Here is a 17,756-nt window from a genome sequence, read left to right as displayed (position 1 = left end):
AAAATTGCTTGAAGAAATTCAAGCTGCAATGCTTCAAAAAGCCAAACAAGAAAGGGACAGGCACATAAGGAAGTGCTCCGATCTCACTGATATTCCCAAAGAATTGGAAAACAAAAATTTTGTCCTTGCTCCTTTTTGCGGGGATAAGGAGTGCAAAAAAAAAATTAAAAAGTATACTGCAATGACAGCCAAAGCAGAACCAGGAACTTCAGCAATGGGTGCAAAAAGTCCTTGCACCCCCATTGAACAACCACGTCCTATGAAAAATTGCAGTAAGTGTATAAACACAAACTGCACAAGAAGACCTAAAAATTATACCATTTTTGGTAGAAGTTTCTGACATACACACAACACACACGCAAAACACACACAAGCAACTATTCACAAACACACACAGACAAAGTCCACAGACAAGAACACGCACAGACACACAGACAAACAAATACACACACAGGCATACAAACAAACATACAAACACACGCATACAAGCAAGAACGCGCACACACATGCAAGTTAACACGCACGCACACACCCACACATATACCCACACACACACACGCAAACAAGCAAGCCCATACGCACGCATGCACTGATACACATATATACACATACAGACATGCACAAACATTTAATTTATGTTTTCTCATTAATTGTTGTTTTTTTTATTTCAGGTAAATATGCAAAACCAGACATAATATAGTGAAGCACACTAAGGCAATTGTTTGGCTTATCTCATCCATTATCTTGTGACAGTAAAAATAGGGATAACAATTTTGAAATTTTTGCCCGTATAAGTTCTTTTGATTGACTAGAAATGACAACCGTAAAAGCGCGTCTCCATTTGGCAGATTCTGCAAATCTGCCAGAATGCCGAATCCACAATCATTAGCTGCGTTCGTTTTCGTCGTTCTATCAAAATCAAATCCTCGATTTTACAATTAAGCCCTTCGTTCTCGCCGTTCTATGAAATTTTTCGCTTATAAGCCGTTCTTTGAAATGCCGCTCTTCGTTCTTAGTACCGTCGTTTTTAGAACGACGAACTGAGCCTCATACTCCGTTCATCAACTTTAGTTTTACTTTTGGGCGCCAAGTTTTAAAATAGAAAAAAAAACATGACAGAAAACAAGTTTATTGATTTATTTAATTTTGTAGATTTTTGTGATGGGGTCTTTCATCTAAAAAATGGTAGTGATTTGTTTTTCGTATATATGGCACAGTTTTTAAATCTTCAGCAAGTTCCGGAAGCATTTTTGGCATAAACTGCTTTCCATTTTTGTTGTGCTGGTTGATTGAAATTCTATCTGTTGTTGGAAATTTTATCTGGCTAAGGAAAGCTTTTATAAGCCGTTTTTTCAGTTAAAACAACGTTCTTAGAACGGCGAAATAAAACGCTAAGTTCTTAGTACTAAGAACGACGAACGGTGAAAACGAACGCAGCTATTGTGATCTCCATTTGCGGTCATTCGGCCAAATATTTAAACAACAGATACGATACGTGGGTATAGAAAAAACACAATGGATATGCTTCAGATGCGTCTTGTTCAATCAAATTTAGAATTAATGATCTTGCTGCAGAGTCTATCTATGATAACAAACTCAATCTTCACTAATTTATCAAGGTCTAGAAGGAGGAGAGTCAATGTAAATTTACAGCTTATGGAGCTGCAAAGGCTAAGGAGGGGGCTTTAGTCTAAAAGGGTTTGGGTTATGCCCCAAACTCACGAGTGGGATAATATTCGTGAAAGATACACCAATGCTGAGTTCTACAATTATTTCAGAATGAACTAGGACAGCTTTTATTGGATTGTGAATTAAGTAGAAAATGCTAGGCTATACAAAATGACACAAAATTCAGGCCAGCAATTAGAGTGGACAAAAAAGTTGCTGTTGCCATTTATATTTTAGCAACAAACAGTGATTATAAAACAGTAGGCTCACTATTTGGCTTGGGAAGGAGTACTGTTGGGAAGTGCTTTCATGATTTTATAGATGCTGCACTGAGAGTTATTGTGCCAGAATTAATCAAATGGCCTACCAGCTTGGAACAATTAATGGTAAAAGAAAAGGAATTTGACAAACTTTGGGGATTTCCTATGACTATTGGGGCTATAGACTGTTGCCATGTCCCTTTCCTCCCTCCCAAAAGATATCAAAGTGACTATTATAATTTTAAGGGCTGGTATAGGCCTAGTATGAATATGCTTGTGATATCAGATGCCAAGTACCAATGTTTGTATGCTAAAGCAGGCATACAAGGTAGATGTAGTGATGCTGGTACATTTATGTCCACCAGTATTTACCAAAAACCTATGAATAGCACTCTCTTTCCAAGCTATTCAAGGTATTTGAATGGTGAAAGATTTCATTTCATCTTCTTTGGGATGGGGCTTTTAGACTAGAGGCTTGGATGATGAAGCCTTTTAGAAAGCAATCAACTGAGCCAGAAGAAATTCTTTTCAATAAAAAGTATTCTTTTTGCATTTTCTCTAGGCTCCAAAGCTTTCATCCAAAGATCATAGTCTACTTCTTGAGCTTTCATTAGCAGACCAATTCATATCTGCTTTCTTTAAAGTATTTTTGGTTGTTAGAAACTTCATAGGTTAAATTAGAAAAAAGATATAATTAATTTTCCAGTATAATTAAAAACTATATGTCTTGGAATAAAATTGCTATATTTGACTGTTTATTTAATTAGCAATACATACTACAACAAAAAATAAAGCTGTTAAACTTGTTGTTAAGCATAACCAGCAAATGGCTTCCTTTTTCTTGTCACTGTGAACAGAGTAGGGCAAAAATGTAGAGGATTTAAGGTCCATGTTTTCTCTAAAGCAAGTAATTTTGCTTGTTTTTTTTTAAGTAAATTTCTCAGAATAGTATGTTCAGAATCAATCAAATATTTCTCAGCTTAGTATAGCTACTCAGCTTAAACACTTAACTATGTTATTAAACCTAAATGAATAACAGAATTCCAAGCTCAGAAGATAATTGGTTCCATAAAAATTAGAAGAAAAATCAATAATGATAACAATAATGTTTATTGTTCTAAAAGCCCTAGGACAATGACAATACAAACTGAAAAATTTAATTATAATGAAATCCAGTTATGGATATGGCTTCCCCATAACAGGATTTCATTATAATTAAATTTTTCAGTTTATATTGTCATGTAAAAAATGATAGATCTAAGGTTTATGTTTCCTGTGCAAGTTTTAATATGCTATCTTTCTGCTCTCCTATAGTTTGTCAATAAAAACAAAAATTTTAATATTTTCTCATAGTTGAGATTTTGTTCTATCCATCTACTGAATTAAATCTTGAAAATTTTGCGTAAACTGTTTTACAAATGAAAAATCAAATGTAAATTGGTTGAATATTGTTGATTAAAGACAAATTATTAATTTTATGCATGATATTTAAGGTTTATATTCCCTGCATATGTTTTGGTCTCACAGTTTTAACATGTGAATAAAACCAATCACTTTGCTACTATTTCTTAGCTGCAATTCTATTCTATCCATAATCTGAATTAAATTTTGGTGTACCCTGTTTTTAATGTTAAAAAGAAAATGCAAATTGGTTGAAAGTTATTGAAAACAAGACAATTTTTGTATTTTCTTGAGCAGTTTATATCCTTCTTTAAAAGAAAGTAAAATCATGATTCTTGCAGTCAATGAATTGATCTGAGATAAAGGACCCCAGTGATATGTGCAGACCTTACCTTAGGACCATAGGACTGTGTCACTTTCTCTTGTAGGTTATGAAACTCCCTCTTGTAGGTCTTATGCTCTGATGCTTGTGTCCAACCACCCAGCTCTCTTGTGTGTAATATGTTTAAGAAAGTTAATTTTATTTCAGTGCCTAGATTTGTCATGCCCTAAGGTATTATAGATGATTTTGCCAAAGATGGTATCTCCCTTTAATACCCGGTCATTCTAAAGATTCATGTACTACAAAAATAGAGCAAAACATTTTATCCAAAGCTCTAGATTGTAAGAACATATCTTTTTAATTTTGTTCATTTTCTTTTTGTTTTAACTTCATTCTAACTTGGTGTCTCTTATCCAATCTTTTTCCTCACTATATCTCAATTGTTTTTTTACTGTTCATATTATGTTCTAACTTACCATATAGTCAAGGTTTAAAATTAAGAACCTTTTACTCAAGTTTCAGCTGTTTCTTTTGCTCTTTTAAAAAACTATTGAGACTTCAGGGCTATTTTTTCTTTTCTTTTAAGCAATAGATTCTTTTTTTAGGTTGTCCAGAGCAAGAAGGATCATTGAAAATCTATTTGGCCAGGTCAAAACCAGATTTCCAAGGCTTGCTTATAGCTTAAACTTTAAGTTTGGGACAGAAAATAAAGTGTGTGTAGTAGCTTTAGCACTTAATAATTTTTGCTCAGTGAGGAACTTCGAAGTGTTGCAGGAGTGGAAAAATTAATGATCTGGCCTTGAAAGGCATTTACAGAATCGCAGGGTAAACCGTGTCCAGGTCATTGGAGCACAGCCTAGAATATTCCTGCATGAAAGTCACCAGGGGGTCTCTACAAGTGGATCTGATGTCCAACAAGCCTTGGTGAGTCATTTTTGGGCTCAGAGAAGGCAATAAATTTGTGAGTTCAGTTGTTAAGAGTCTGTCACTAATTACTGTCAAATTACTAGTTTTCTACCCCATGAAATTCAACCAGAGAAGGCAATAAATTTGTGAGTTCAGTTGTCAAGAGTCTGTCACTAATTTTTGTTTAGCGTAGCTGTTATTTTGGTAATTAAAAAGTTGTTTTACCTATGGGGATAAAATATTTATTGCCTTGGAACAGTCAAATTAATAGTTTTCTACCCCATGAAATTTAACATCATTTTATGTGTAGAAAAGTGTCTCCTAAGATGCCAATTAAAATGAAACTGTCTTGGCTTTAAGTAATACAAAAATAAATATATAAATTCAAATTGCCTTTAAGCAAGAGATCCTAATTCCAGGAGAACATGCAAAATTTTCCATCACAAATTATATTTTATTCACCTTAATTTTTATAACATCTAAAACTATTCAATTATATGCTTACCAATTAAAAAAACAAGCAGCAGTTATTTCTACTCTTTTTTAATAATCATAAATTTTGGTTTTACTGTATTAACACTATTTGCCCTCTTTGCATTTGTGGGAGCAGAGGAAATGATATGCATATCATCCATCAAATTGCAAGAATTAGTTTGAAGAACCTTCACATTGCTCATTTTGGGATGATGGCAGCTATGCATGCTATTCACACTTCTTTTGGATTGTCTTTCTTTTGAAATTTCCTCTAGAATTTCATTATTTTTTGTAACAGCATCCAATAGTGATTTTTGTGTTTCAAAGAATGAAGAAAAGAGTTGTTTCCTCTCTTCCTCCTCTGCAATCTCACTTTCCCTAAGCTCCTGGATTAGTTTTTGCTGTTCTGTCAATAGTGGAACCTCTTCTTTGCTTTCTGCTATGTTTTGAAAGTCACCTAAAAAAGAAAAAAAAAAAAAATATGTAGTGATTACTCCTTTATGGAACTAAATTTTTGTTTTTTTGCATAATATTTTATACAGGGTAATAATACTGGCCACTGATTTTAAAGTTTAGTGCCTTTTGTAAAAAAATGATTGACAATGACACTTTCCCTAAGCTTCTGAATTACTTTTCGCTGCTCTGTCAATAAGGAACCTGTTCTTTACTTTCTGCTATGTTTTTGAAAGTCACAAAAAAAGAAAGGAAAAAAAAATATGTAGTGATTACTCCTTTATGGAACTATATTTTTTTTGCATAATATTTTATACATGGTAATAATATAAAAAATAAATATATAATTTCGACCCAAAACCAATTGTAAACCTTGCTCTTTCATACATGATAATTTTTGCCTGATTAAACTGCAGTTCCAGTCAAGACCGTATCCAGGGGGTAGGGTTAATCGGTTTGAACCCCCACCACTACCACATTTGAAATTTGGTCCGACTTGCAAAAAAGTGACAAAAATGTGTACAAGCAAATATTTGATGCATTTTGTAAAGATTTTTTGTTGATTCAAAACGGACAAATATAAAGCAAAAAAAAACTAGGAAAAAAAGTAAAATATAAAGTAAAAAAGTAAAGGTAAAAAAGTGAAACCAATATGAAAAACAGGTAAAAATAGAAAAACTTTCATGCCTACTTAAAATATTATTCCTAAAATGATAGTTTTTATGTTATATGATGTCATATTCTAGCAATACGCAAGGGTTAGGATTTGCTGTATCTGAAAAAAATCCTCTACCGTGCTTGAAGCTTAAAACCATGTTATATAGAAACAAATGAATGTGCATTGTCAGTTTAATATACATGTGCTCATATTTATTCTTCAAAATCTTAATAATTTTTGATTTATTGAAGTTATAAAAGTGAGATTGCCATAACTGACATAGTGAGATTGCCATGCCATAACATAACTTTTGTTATGTAAGATTGCCCTACTTATTTAGGACTAAAAGTGATAGCGTGTAAAAAATGAGGCGTTTGGTAAGAATCGGCACTCAAAATCCAGTGACAACTAATATTTATTATTAAATAAAATAAAAGGAGAAAATGTTACAATTCTTATTACTATAAACTCTTCCAATAGATCTCTCCAGAGTTGGCTAATCATATATTGCGTGTCTTTCCGTTGTTCAGGAGATTTCTCTATATCACTTTTAGTCCTAAATAAGTAGGGCAATCTTACATAACAAAAGACACTATGTTCATTTAGACTGTCAAAAGAGCGTATCTTGAATTGATTTGCGTATTAATTTGGAACATCGGGTGTAGAAGGGGTTTTGGAAAAAAACAAAGATACTTCTGCCTACTAATGCTACTTCTGCCACCACAATTATTGCTACTACGCAAGCTAAGGGTATTGAGTGGAAGGTTTCAACGAATATTAAGGCATATGTTGAACTAAATCAAAACGAATTATGATCATGTAGATTGTCAAAAAGGTGACAAAGCAATAGCACAATAACGGTTTACGTTATTAAGTTAGACCTTCAGGATAAGTTGTGGCAGGTTTTGAACTAGCCAGAAGACACTATGTATGCTTTTAATACTACTTCTACGGTTACTGTAACTAATGACACTAAGGCCAATAAGTTGAAACGTTTAGGGTGAGTTTTAATTAAACTAAAAACTATGTGCATGCCTGTATTAAAAAGGCACATCAATAACATCATAGGCAGTGCTGCTCTATCATAACTAGTAATATCATTGATATTCTAAAGGAGCTATTTTGATTGGAAATTAAAATTCTAGTGCCAGAGTGATTGGAGGGCAATCAGCTTCCCAATATAGTTTCCCTGAAAAAGACTATGTCACTATAAAACAAACTGAAATTAATTAAAAAACTTTTTCCACAAAATAAGTTTTAGTAAGTTTAGTAAATAAGTAAAGAACTCCATTAAACCAAAAATGAGCAAAAATAGAATCAAATAGTCTACCAAGTGTAAAACTACCACAAATCCGCATATATAAATAAATGAAACACAAAACAAACAGAAATTACAATAAATAAGCAAGTCAAACTCAAAACGAGCAGAAATTAACTTGATTAGGGCTCACAACCCCTATGCCTTCTCAAGACCAGCATATAATTTGCACTTTACTGATTTTTTTTTCTAAATGTTTTCACTTTTATAACTTCAATAAATCAAAAATTATTAAGATTTTGAAGAATAAATATGAGCACATGTATATTAAACTGACAATGCACATTCATTTGTTTCTATATAACATGGTTTTAAGCTTCAAGCACGGTAGAGGATTTTTTTCAGATACAGCAAATCCTAACCCTTGCGTATTGCTAGAATATGACGTCATATAACATAAAAACTATCATTTTAGGAATAATATTTTAAGTAGGCATGAAAGTTTTTTTATTTTTACCTGTTTTTCATATTGGCTTCACTTTTTTGCCTTTACTTTTTTACTTTATATTTTACTTTTTTTTACTAGTTTTTTTTTGCTTTATATTCGTCCGTTTTGAATCAACAAAAAATCTTTACAAAATGCATCAAATATTCGCTTGTACTCATTTTTGTCACTTTTTTGCGAGTCGGACCAAATTTCAAACGTGGTAGTGGTGGGGGTTCAAACCGATTAACCCTACCCCCTGGATACGGTCTTGACTGGAACTGCAGTTTAATCAGGCAAAAATTCTCATGTATGAAAGAGCAAGGTTTACAATTGGTTTTGGGTAGATACTATGAGGATAAGAGAAAAGTTATAGAAGTAGAGAAGTACCAAAATATTGTGCCACGGGGAAGTTGTGTTTTTTGCCATTTTATTGCACCAAATATACGATTTTGCCCCAATGGAGAACTACGTTGCAATCGCTTATTTATGTGTCTGCTGATTCATTTGGTACTACTCATACACTCATACATAAGTTTAAAGTGTCACTGAAAAGAGGGATTGGAAACTGCTGACTAATAAACAGTTTGGCTCTTTATTTTAGGGCCAGCTGGAAATATTAAAATCTGGGAAGAAATGAAAAAAGGAAATGAGCTTGGGCTGAGGTATTGCATAAGAGTCGAAATTGATATGAGCTCTGATAATGGATGTATGCGTGAATCAGTAATTCATAGATCTAAAAACGAACCCCGTGTCAAAGCGGGTGACAGTACAAGGAAGGATTTTAACTGTTAAAAATAAAATCGTAAACGAAGTTTCGTGTTGCAAGGATTAAACATCCAAATCTGGTCTACGTTACTCAATTTGTAGATCTCCTGTTTTGCTCTCATGAGGTGCCTAGGGCATCAGCAAGGAGTCTCCAAGTACTGAGAGGTTGGGAGTCTGAACAGCCATTTAAGCTCAGTAATATTTAACTTTTCCTTTGATACATTGCATATAATGTTTTGTACGACAAAAATGAACCCTTCTTTTTTGCATGACCCCCCTCTCGCATATGTGCAGTGGTGGCAAATCGTTACCCACTCTGACCGAACACATTCCCCTTAATCTAGTGTGGAAGATGGAATAACAAAAAAAAAAACGAAAAACTGTCGCATCAATTTGAAATTATTGATAGTATTTGCCCTCCTAGTAATATGGGCATCAGTGTGGTTGGAAGCATGGCTTTGCAAACACTGCAGTCACTTCCTCCTTGATGACTCCTAAAAAGCAGAATAAGAATGCAGGCACAAAACTTTATCTAGTAGATCATGAAAAGGTAATAAGATAGGAATATTGGTCTTTTATCACCCGTCTTACTAAATAATAGCGCCATTGATAATTTAGCAATATCTTAATTTAGATACCTTACCCCTTTTTGGAGTTCATTCTTCTTTAGATATCAAGCGGGCTGAACACCTTTGCAAAGTGAGATTCTCCTGCTCCAGAAAGCTAGAAGTTATTCTAAGACACAAAACTCTCCTTCCTGACGGGTTTATCTTGCCTCATGTCGTGTCGTGCATCAGACCAGTCATGGAATATGCATGATTTGGGCATAAGAAGGCCTTATATTCATGACTACGATCAGTTGTGTATGAATAACACAGTTCTATCAAAGAGAAAACTTACATGGTTCGTGAAGGAAGGATATGGTGATGAATGGTTAGTTTCTTCCTTTGAATCATATTTCATTCAACATAATATTTCTTTTAATTTTATAATTTAGTTTATTAAGAATGTAGTGTGCTGTTTTATGACTTATATTCTCGTTTTTCATTATCTCGCATACTCTGATTTTTCCTCTTATGTTTTTGATCGGCGTAATATTTACTAAATTTTGTATTTATTTGTCAGTCTTTGGCAAACATACTTTTGTGTAAGCTTGTATGCGTTAACAAGACATGTTGATGGATGGTTAGTTCCTTCTTTTCAAATTGCATTTCTTTAAAAAGAATAAATTTTATTTAATATTCTGATACACTTTATTAACCACGTATTTTGCTGTCCTATGACTTATTTTCTATCTTTTCATTCTTCATTCTGTCACTTAGTTAGATTTTCTCCTTTCATTTTGTGATAAATATAGTATATGTCTATTTGCAAGTCTTTGACAAACATACTTTTGTCTAAGAAAAAGCTTGTATACGTTAGCAAAGGATAAGTCGACCAATGGTTATTTTCCATTTATTTTTATTTCTTTACAATATTTTTTCAATATTCTAATATATTTTTTTACCCAGTATATATCATCCCGTTTTTAGACTGATTTTCCCCTGTTTTCTTTTTCTCCTTTCGCTTAACCTGATTTTCTACCACGACCTTGTAGACTGATATACTGCAACCTACAATACATTATGGAGCTCAGGGTGCATATCTTGACAGTACAGTTGGAATCAATATAGCTGTAGCACTTTAAAAATTAACAAGCTTCTATTTATCGATACATAATCTCACCATAAATGATGATATAGAATTATTTTCGCCTAGATTAAGTACACTGACGGAAACGATGTAGTACTGGCTTAAAGTTATAAGCCTGCTGGAAGACTGGTTAGCAAATGCAGCCTATTTGTGGATGCTACGGTCGGAAAAGATCGTGGCTGCATTAAAAAAAAACAAAAACAAAAAAAACTGTGTTAGGTGGAGCAGGACTATCATATATTTAGAGAGAGCTGCCAGGACCGCCAGAAAAGGATGAGTCGCTTACCCATTATTAACACAACGCAGAAAGCTTTCGCTTGTCACCGATTATACAAAGATATAAGACACCTGCCACTAATAAAACCAAATACTACTACAACAAAACAAAAATCGACACTTCATATTTCAGAACTAAAGCTGGGGTCCTAATATTCATACTGGTAAATATGACAACTGGACAATGGGCTCTTGACTAGTGCAAAGTTCATAGTAAGTTGGCAGACGCAAATGACACAGTACTGCCTTAAAGTAGTTAATCTGCTGGAAAACCAGTTAGCAAATGCAGCTTTTTTGGGGATGCTACGGTAGAAACAAAAGAGATTGTGGCCGTATTAAATAGAAGCTGTATTAGGTGGGGCAGGACTATCCTATATTTGAAATGAGGGGCTAGGGCCGCTTTTCGGACATACTACAAAAATATAATAAAAAGCCTGTAGTAACTAATAAAATACAACAAACAAAAATCAACGCTTCATATTTTAGAACTAGAGCTGGAGGGCAAAATTTTTCAAAAATCTATGACATGGGTTACTCCAAGAAAAAAAAGAGGCCCCTCATGGCAGAGTTCATGGGATGTAGCCACAAGAACGATTGGTGTCCTAGTCTTGGTCTACGGTGATAACAAGGGCCTAGTTCTGCCCACTAGAGTGGTTCCTGTATATGTTGTTATAATTCCTTATGGTAGAGCAGAGGATCAAAATTCCTATATTACTGCTGCAAGGACTTAGAAATAGAATTGGCAAACAGTGGTAATCGTATTTACGAAGATTATACACCCACAGACCAGATTGCAAGTATTCCCATTGGGAACTCATGGGTGTGGCTTTGAGAGTTGAACTTGGTCCCGATGACACAGAAAAAAAATCGCCTGTGTTCGAAGAGACACAAGTCTTAAGAAAGCCTTATCTAGAACAAATGCTTTGGAAAAAGTGATCTGCTTGAATCTGCTTCAGTGATCTACAGAAAAAGAATCTGTTTGATACAATTCATTGTTTGATGATAAAAAAGTTCATCGAAGAGAGGGATAGCCGCATCAAGGAGTGTTCCAGTCTCAGTGATATTGTCAAAGAATTAGATAAAAAGAAATATGATCTTTGCTCCATTCTTTGGGGACAAGGAGTGCGAGGAAAAAGTCAAAGGCAGAACCTGGAGCTCCAGCAATGGGTGCTAGAAATCTATGCTCCCCAAATGAACAACTACGTGCCATAACCGAAAATGTGAAGTGAATTGGACAAAATTACATTAGAACCCCGGAAAAAATTACACTCTTTGGCAGATGTTACTGAGAAACTAGTTGGCAGAAGTTATTGAGAAATCAGTGGTGTAATACTAAAAGATGGGAGATGAAGCAACCTCTACCTTTTCTGAGGATAGGAGAGTTTATGTGGCAAAAAGGTCACAGTAACTTTGCAACTGAAGAAGAAGCGACATCGGAAGTGTCCGTAACGAGTAACCTTTATGGCACAATTTACGATCAGCTATTAGTACTACCTGTAAAAATAGGAAGAACATTTAAAAAAGAAAAGCTTGATGGCGCTGATTACACCGATTCAAGCGTTTGTTCCTGCTAGTGGCAGAGGCACTCAGGGAGTGATTTCACATATGCTTTAGCAAATTTTTTTCACAAATCTATGATATGGGTTACCCCAAGAAAAAAAAACAATTCATGGTTAAATGCGTTCACTACTTCCATTAGTTTTCACTTATTCTCGTATGATGTTTAACTCTAATACTTCTAGCATGTATCCCTTGTCTTTTCTACCAAGCTTAAAGTATTTATTTAACATTTCTAGTTGTATTTCAATTTTCCCCCCTAGAACATTATCTGGTACTCGAAAAACTATTTTCCTAAAATTACTCCATCCAGCTTATACTTTGTCAAATTTAAGACTCTACAGTTTCATCTAAATTACTCTAGACACTACAAGATGGTAATCTTTTCTTTTAACATAGATAACAGTATTCCTATATACCCTACTATCTTGTATCGATCCTGACAATCTTTGACTTAGATTATAATAACCAATTAATTTGATGGCGGGAGATTTTATGACTAAATAATGTAACTCTTGTAACAAGGTTTGTATACCAGCAAAATTGCAGTTTTCTATAACTGTTGCTTTTTTCTTTTCCAACGCCAAATTTACATAGGTTAGGGTCACATCTATCCCTGTCCCTATCAATCTGTGCATTAAATTCCCCTGGGACAATAATCTGTTTTTACCTGGGATCCTTTCTATTTGTTACTGCATCTGTAAGTAAAATTCGTCCGAGTCACTACTATCTCCATTAGTTGGTTCTACAGAGGCATATGCTACAATGACTGATACCTTGCACTTTTTTAATCGTAAAATGAGCAACTTGAATTCTACTATTAAATTATTTCCAATATAAGCAAGACTTTGAAGTTTCCTTATTTATCAAGAGCCCTACTCCCTGCTTATACACCCATTCTTCCAACCTGATTAAATAAAAGTACATCACCCAATTTCATGTTTCATACCCCTGAGAGATGAGTTTCTGAAGCTGCTAGCATGTCAAGTTCAAATCGTCTGAACTCGTCAGTCAAAATATCAATATCAGAGCTGTTTTTTAACGTTGTAACGTTCCAAGTCACAATTGTCATATTATTTAATTAAATAAAAAAACAATTTTTTTTTAACTGAAAGTAAGGAGCAACATTAAAACTTGAAACGAACAGAAATTATTCCGTATATGAAAGGGGCTGTCCTCTCCTCAACGCCTGGCTCTTTACGCTAGTTTCTATTGTTTTAAAAAATAGCGTTGTGAGAAAGGGTCTAACTTTAGCGTAAAGGGCGAGGCGTTGAGGAGAGGACAGCCTTTTTCATATACGGAATAATTTCTGTTCGTTTCAAGTTTTAATGTTGCTCCTTACTTTCAGTTAAAAAAAGTGTTTTTTTATATTTAATTTTTGAACGTTTTCGAATTAATGCAGGTTTTGATTTTGGCTCACCGTACATGAATAATTAAAACAAAATTAGCATATTAATTTTACTTTTATTTGGTTAAATGGCTTTCTCGAAAGTTGTTAAATTTTATTTACGAACTTTTTTATTAGTAATAAATATACGTAACTTACGAATTAACTTACGTAACATATTTCTATATTCATATATCTTTAATACGTATATTAGGGGGTTCGCCCCCAAGTCAATACCTTGCTCTTTACGCTAAAGTTCGAATTTTGTTCCACTTCTTTAAAAAATTACCCCTTAATCACAAAGGTCGTTAATTAGAATAAATAGCTCTTATGAAAGTACGAAAAAATCTTTGGCTCAAAGAGCGAGGTATTGACTAGGGGGCGAACCCAATCATATACATAATAATTTCTGTTCGTTTTAAGTATTGATGTTGCTCCTTACTTTCAGTTGAAAAACTTATTTTTTTTTATTTAATTTCTGATCGTTTTTTAAATAATGCTGGTAAATCCGGCGCCCCCTTCATAGAAATGTTCCTTCCTCCTTGGAAAGATCCTCCAGCATAACCCACGACCCCCCCCCCCTACCAGAAAAATCCCCCCTGAAAACGTTTGTATACTCCTGAAAACGTCCCAATAACCAATACTATATGTAAACATTGGGTAAAGTTCATAATTTTCAGCCCTCCCCCGGGGCTTTGGGGGATTAAGTCACCCTAAAAGACATATTTATTATATCTTCGACCATGTTGAACAAAATGGCTATCTCAAAATTTGGATCGGGTAACTTTGGGAAAAAAATGAGCGTGGGAGGGGGCCTAGTTGCCCTCCATTTTTTTGGTCACTGAAAAAGAGCAACAGAACTTTTAATTTCCGCTCGAATGAGCCCTTCCACGATATTATCGGACCACTGGGTCGATACGATCACCCCTGAAAAAAAAGAAGAAGAAATAAACACGCATCCATGATCTTTCTTCTGGCAAAAATACAAAATTCCACATTTTTGCATAGGAGATTGAAACTTCTACAGTAGGGTTCTCTGATACGCTGAATCTGATGGTGTGATTTTCATTAAGGTTCTGTAACTTTTAGGGGGTGTTTCTTCCTTTTTTGGAAAATCAGGCCAATTTATTCAGGCGCGTAACTTTAGATGGGTAAGACTAAACTTGATGAAACTTATATATTCGAAATCAGCATTAAAATCTGATTCTTGTGATGTATCTATTGGTATCAAAATTCCGAGTTTCGGTTACTATTGAGCCGGGTCGCTCCTTACTTACAGTTCGTTACCACGAACTGTTTGATTCATTGAAATTATTATGACGCATGGGAAAGCAATGGGCTCCAGAGGTCAATCCAGGGCAAGTACTAACCCTGTAAATTAAAAGAAAATATGAGATAGTTTTCCCCTTAAAATATACAAACTCCTAGTGAAACTCCCATTTGTTCTACGTTTCGTATAAAAATAGGAATTTATTCTTTCATAAGATAGCTAACAGAATAATTACCACATTTATATAAATGTGATGAACATTTGTATGGATAAAGTCTTAGCTTTTCAACCAAACACTTCACCATTCCGAAAGTCACTGCTATAAACTTTGAGTTGAAATCCCTTTTCATTTTCCTCACAAGATCTGAACCATTCAGCTCACAGTCATAAAGGACTTTAAAAGCACTTTTTTGGCGAAATATCTGGTCCAAATTTTGAATAAACACTCGTGCGTTTCTCTCAACAATCCAAAGCACTAAACAAATTTTATCACCACTTGCATCAGTTGCAGTCATCACTATTTTGGCTAGAGGAGGCAGGTCACCAATTATACTTTCAATGAGTTTTAAGCTATCGCTAAATTCTGATGTTGGCATGGAGTTATTGAACAATAAAGCATGATTCCACAAAACACAACCTATTTCAGACCTGAAGCCAACGTTAAATCCACAGTTTGAGCATAATAATGATTTATTTACTTCTTTCAACTTGAGGGTATTTGGATGCATTACATAACAACACACACCATATAAACAATCCAAATCGTTTACATTAATTGTTAATTTTGCTTTTTTGGTAGTACATTCACCATGATTATGGCAAAACCATTCAGTAGTCGACAGCTCCCAATTAGTAGAGGGCAGAGGAAGCACGCGTTTGAAATTTAGACAATCAGAGACATCTAAAGTACAACTTATGCATCTAAAAGTGTAATCAATTCCCGCTTTCAATGGTGGTAATAATGAAGGCTGATGCTCATCATCTTTCAATGATAGAAATTCCATTCCATATGAGCCAACAAGTAAAGACTCGGGTTTGGTAAAACATTGACAATATAAAGATGTCTTAGTAATATCTTTAATCATAACCGTGTCCTCGACCAGCTTTAACCCTTCAAAACGACAATCGAAATTATTGTGTCCAAACTGTAATTTGATGACGTTTTCAGAATTCTTTATAACTGGAATTTGGTCAAGCTCAGAATTTAATGTGACATATATATTCAAGGTCCTTAAGCGATCTTGTGATTCAACAAACATTTCTAACGGACTCGTTGACATTTTCGCTAAGATCTTGATAGCCTAAAATAAAATAAAAATGTTTAATGAAAATAAATAAATTTAGTTATCAGATAAGAAAACAATGCTTCATCATGGGATATTCGAGGTCCTCAAGTGATCTTGTGATTCAAAAAATATTTCTGAAGGACTAGTTGACATTTTCGTTAAGATCTTAATAGCCTAAAATAAAATATTTTAATAAAAATAAATAAATTTAGTTATCAAATAAGAAAACAATACTTCATCATGGGATATTCGAGGTCCTCAAGCGATCTTGGGATTCAACGAATATTTCTAAAGTACTAGTTGACATTTTAGCTAAAATCTTGATAACCTAAAACAAAGGAAAATAAACAAACTAAGTTATCACATAAAAAAGCAATACTTTATCACAGGATATAATGATTACTTCCTGGACTGCTGGTTCCAAAAGGCTACTTATCAGCGGCGTTCCGATTCGACCTCTGCACCAATCTAGTGGTGTAGTCCTGCTAAAATCACAGTCAGAACTCGTCAATAGAACATTGACAGCACATGTGCGCAGCAAATTTTGATGCATATGTGTTGGCAGTAATTCCTGCTGCAGGAATGTTTGTGGCAGAATCGGCTACATAAAAGTTAGCAGTAATTTGTGGCGCAGCTTTTTTGGCAAAATGAGTGCGTCCATCAACGATTTTGACATTAAAACGCATAAAAGTAATTCTTATTGCTATAAAAGCCCTAGATCCATGGCAATATGAAATTAGAATTTCATTTTAATTAATTCACTCTGTAAAAAAAGAACCCACTGAAATTACGAAATCTATTTCTGCCTCCATTACTAGCAATGAATTGAGCAAAATTTCTGATAAAACTGTACATTTTAAGCCAATGTAGCGATACAACTAATTATTGGTCTTCCAATCTGCATTCTCTCTAAAAAAAAAGAACTTTTTAATCAATGCAAAAGACAAGCCTATATTTAGGCATTTTGGAGGAAATTCCAGACAGCTTCAAAGTTTCCGCATTATTCAAAGCTTTAATAGCTTCTAGAAGACACCAAAGCTGATCCTATCTGAACTTTGTTGGGCAGTTAAATAGTTTATTGTTATTGGAGCTCTACTATTCAAAATCAGTTTTTTCGCACGAAAGATAAACTATAGCACAAACATATCTTGGTAATATTTTGTAAAAATTTACCACGCATATAACCCAAAACAGGAGAGTCTAGACCTAGCAAACCAAAATTTATGACTTACAGATAGAAAATTCAGCCTTCAAATAATCACTAAATAATTCACCTACTTTACTAATGCCACATATTCACCCCCCCCCACTCCTTAAAACCATGAAATGTGGCCCTGCCCTAATTTCTAACTATACCTTCCAGGCTAGAACCTCTCACTTTTTTTTTTTTCTTTAAACAATATTTATCGTCTTCGAGAGGTCAGGAAACGGTCAGGTCATTCAAATTCCTTGAGACTGAGACGTAATTACTAAAATTCATTTTTGAAAATTTGGTTTTGTTCATATTAAATTCTTTCAAAATTAATTCAAAAACGATTCTGAAAAGGCGCTTAGGTCTTTTTATCTAAAAAATATTGTTTCATCTTTAAAGAAACTAAATCTTGTGATTAAAATGCCAATTTAGTGTTTTGCACGA

The 17,756-nt window shown here is 34.1% G+C and overlaps 3 protein-coding genes across 4 annotated transcripts in view; 1 reads left to right on the top strand and 2 right to left on the bottom strand.

Annotated features, from left to right (window-relative positions):
• The first annotated feature begins 1,747 nt into the window (after positions 1 to 1,747).
• The window catches only part of LOC148953886 (bifunctional glutamate/proline--tRNA ligase-like), a 20,094-nt gene continuing 4,085 nt past the window's right edge, over positions 1,748 to 17,756 (top strand). Inside the window, exons 1-3 of the mRNA XM_089085682.1 lie at positions 1,748 to 2,054; positions 4,257 to 4,575; positions 9,323 to 9,585. Of these exons, the coding sequence (XP_088941808.1) occupies positions 9,431 to 9,585 (155 nt within the window). The 5' untranslated portion in view covers positions 1,748 to 2,054; positions 4,257 to 4,575; positions 9,323 to 9,430. The remainder of the gene's footprint in view (positions 2,055 to 4,256; positions 4,576 to 9,322; positions 9,586 to 17,756) is intronic.
• On the bottom strand, positions 15,021 to 16,114 carry LOC148953887 (E3 ubiquitin-protein ligase E3D-like). The gene has a single exon (XM_089085679.1). It carries the CDS (start codon positions 16,112 to 16,114, stop codon positions 15,035 to 15,037), a length of 1,080 nt encoding a protein of 359 aa, XP_088941805.1. The 3' UTR covers positions 15,021 to 15,034.
• Dcps (Decapping enzyme, scavenger) overlaps positions 15,997 to 17,756 on the bottom strand; it is a 23,437-nt gene continuing 21,677 nt past the window's right edge. For both annotated transcript variants that reach the window (XM_089085680.1, XM_089085681.1), the window contains exon 7: positions 15,997 to 16,135. In XM_089085680.1, coding sequence (XP_088941806.1) covers positions 16,083 to 16,135 — 53 coding nt within the window. In that variant the 3' untranslated portion in view covers positions 15,997 to 16,082. The remainder of the gene's footprint in view (positions 16,136 to 17,756) is intronic.

This window comes from Artemia sp. Qi Xiang Cuo, chromosome 3 (assembly GCF_049724085.1).
Source record: "Artemia sp. Qi Xiang Cuo chromosome 3, ASM4972408v1, whole genome shotgun sequence".
In the NCBI taxonomy this organism is placed as follows: domain Eukaryota; kingdom Metazoa; phylum Arthropoda; class Branchiopoda; order Anostraca; family Artemiidae; genus Artemia; species Artemia sp. Qi Xiang Cuo.
The sequence above is the reverse complement of the archived record's forward strand: the minus strand, read 5'-3'. Positions and strand labels throughout refer to the sequence as shown.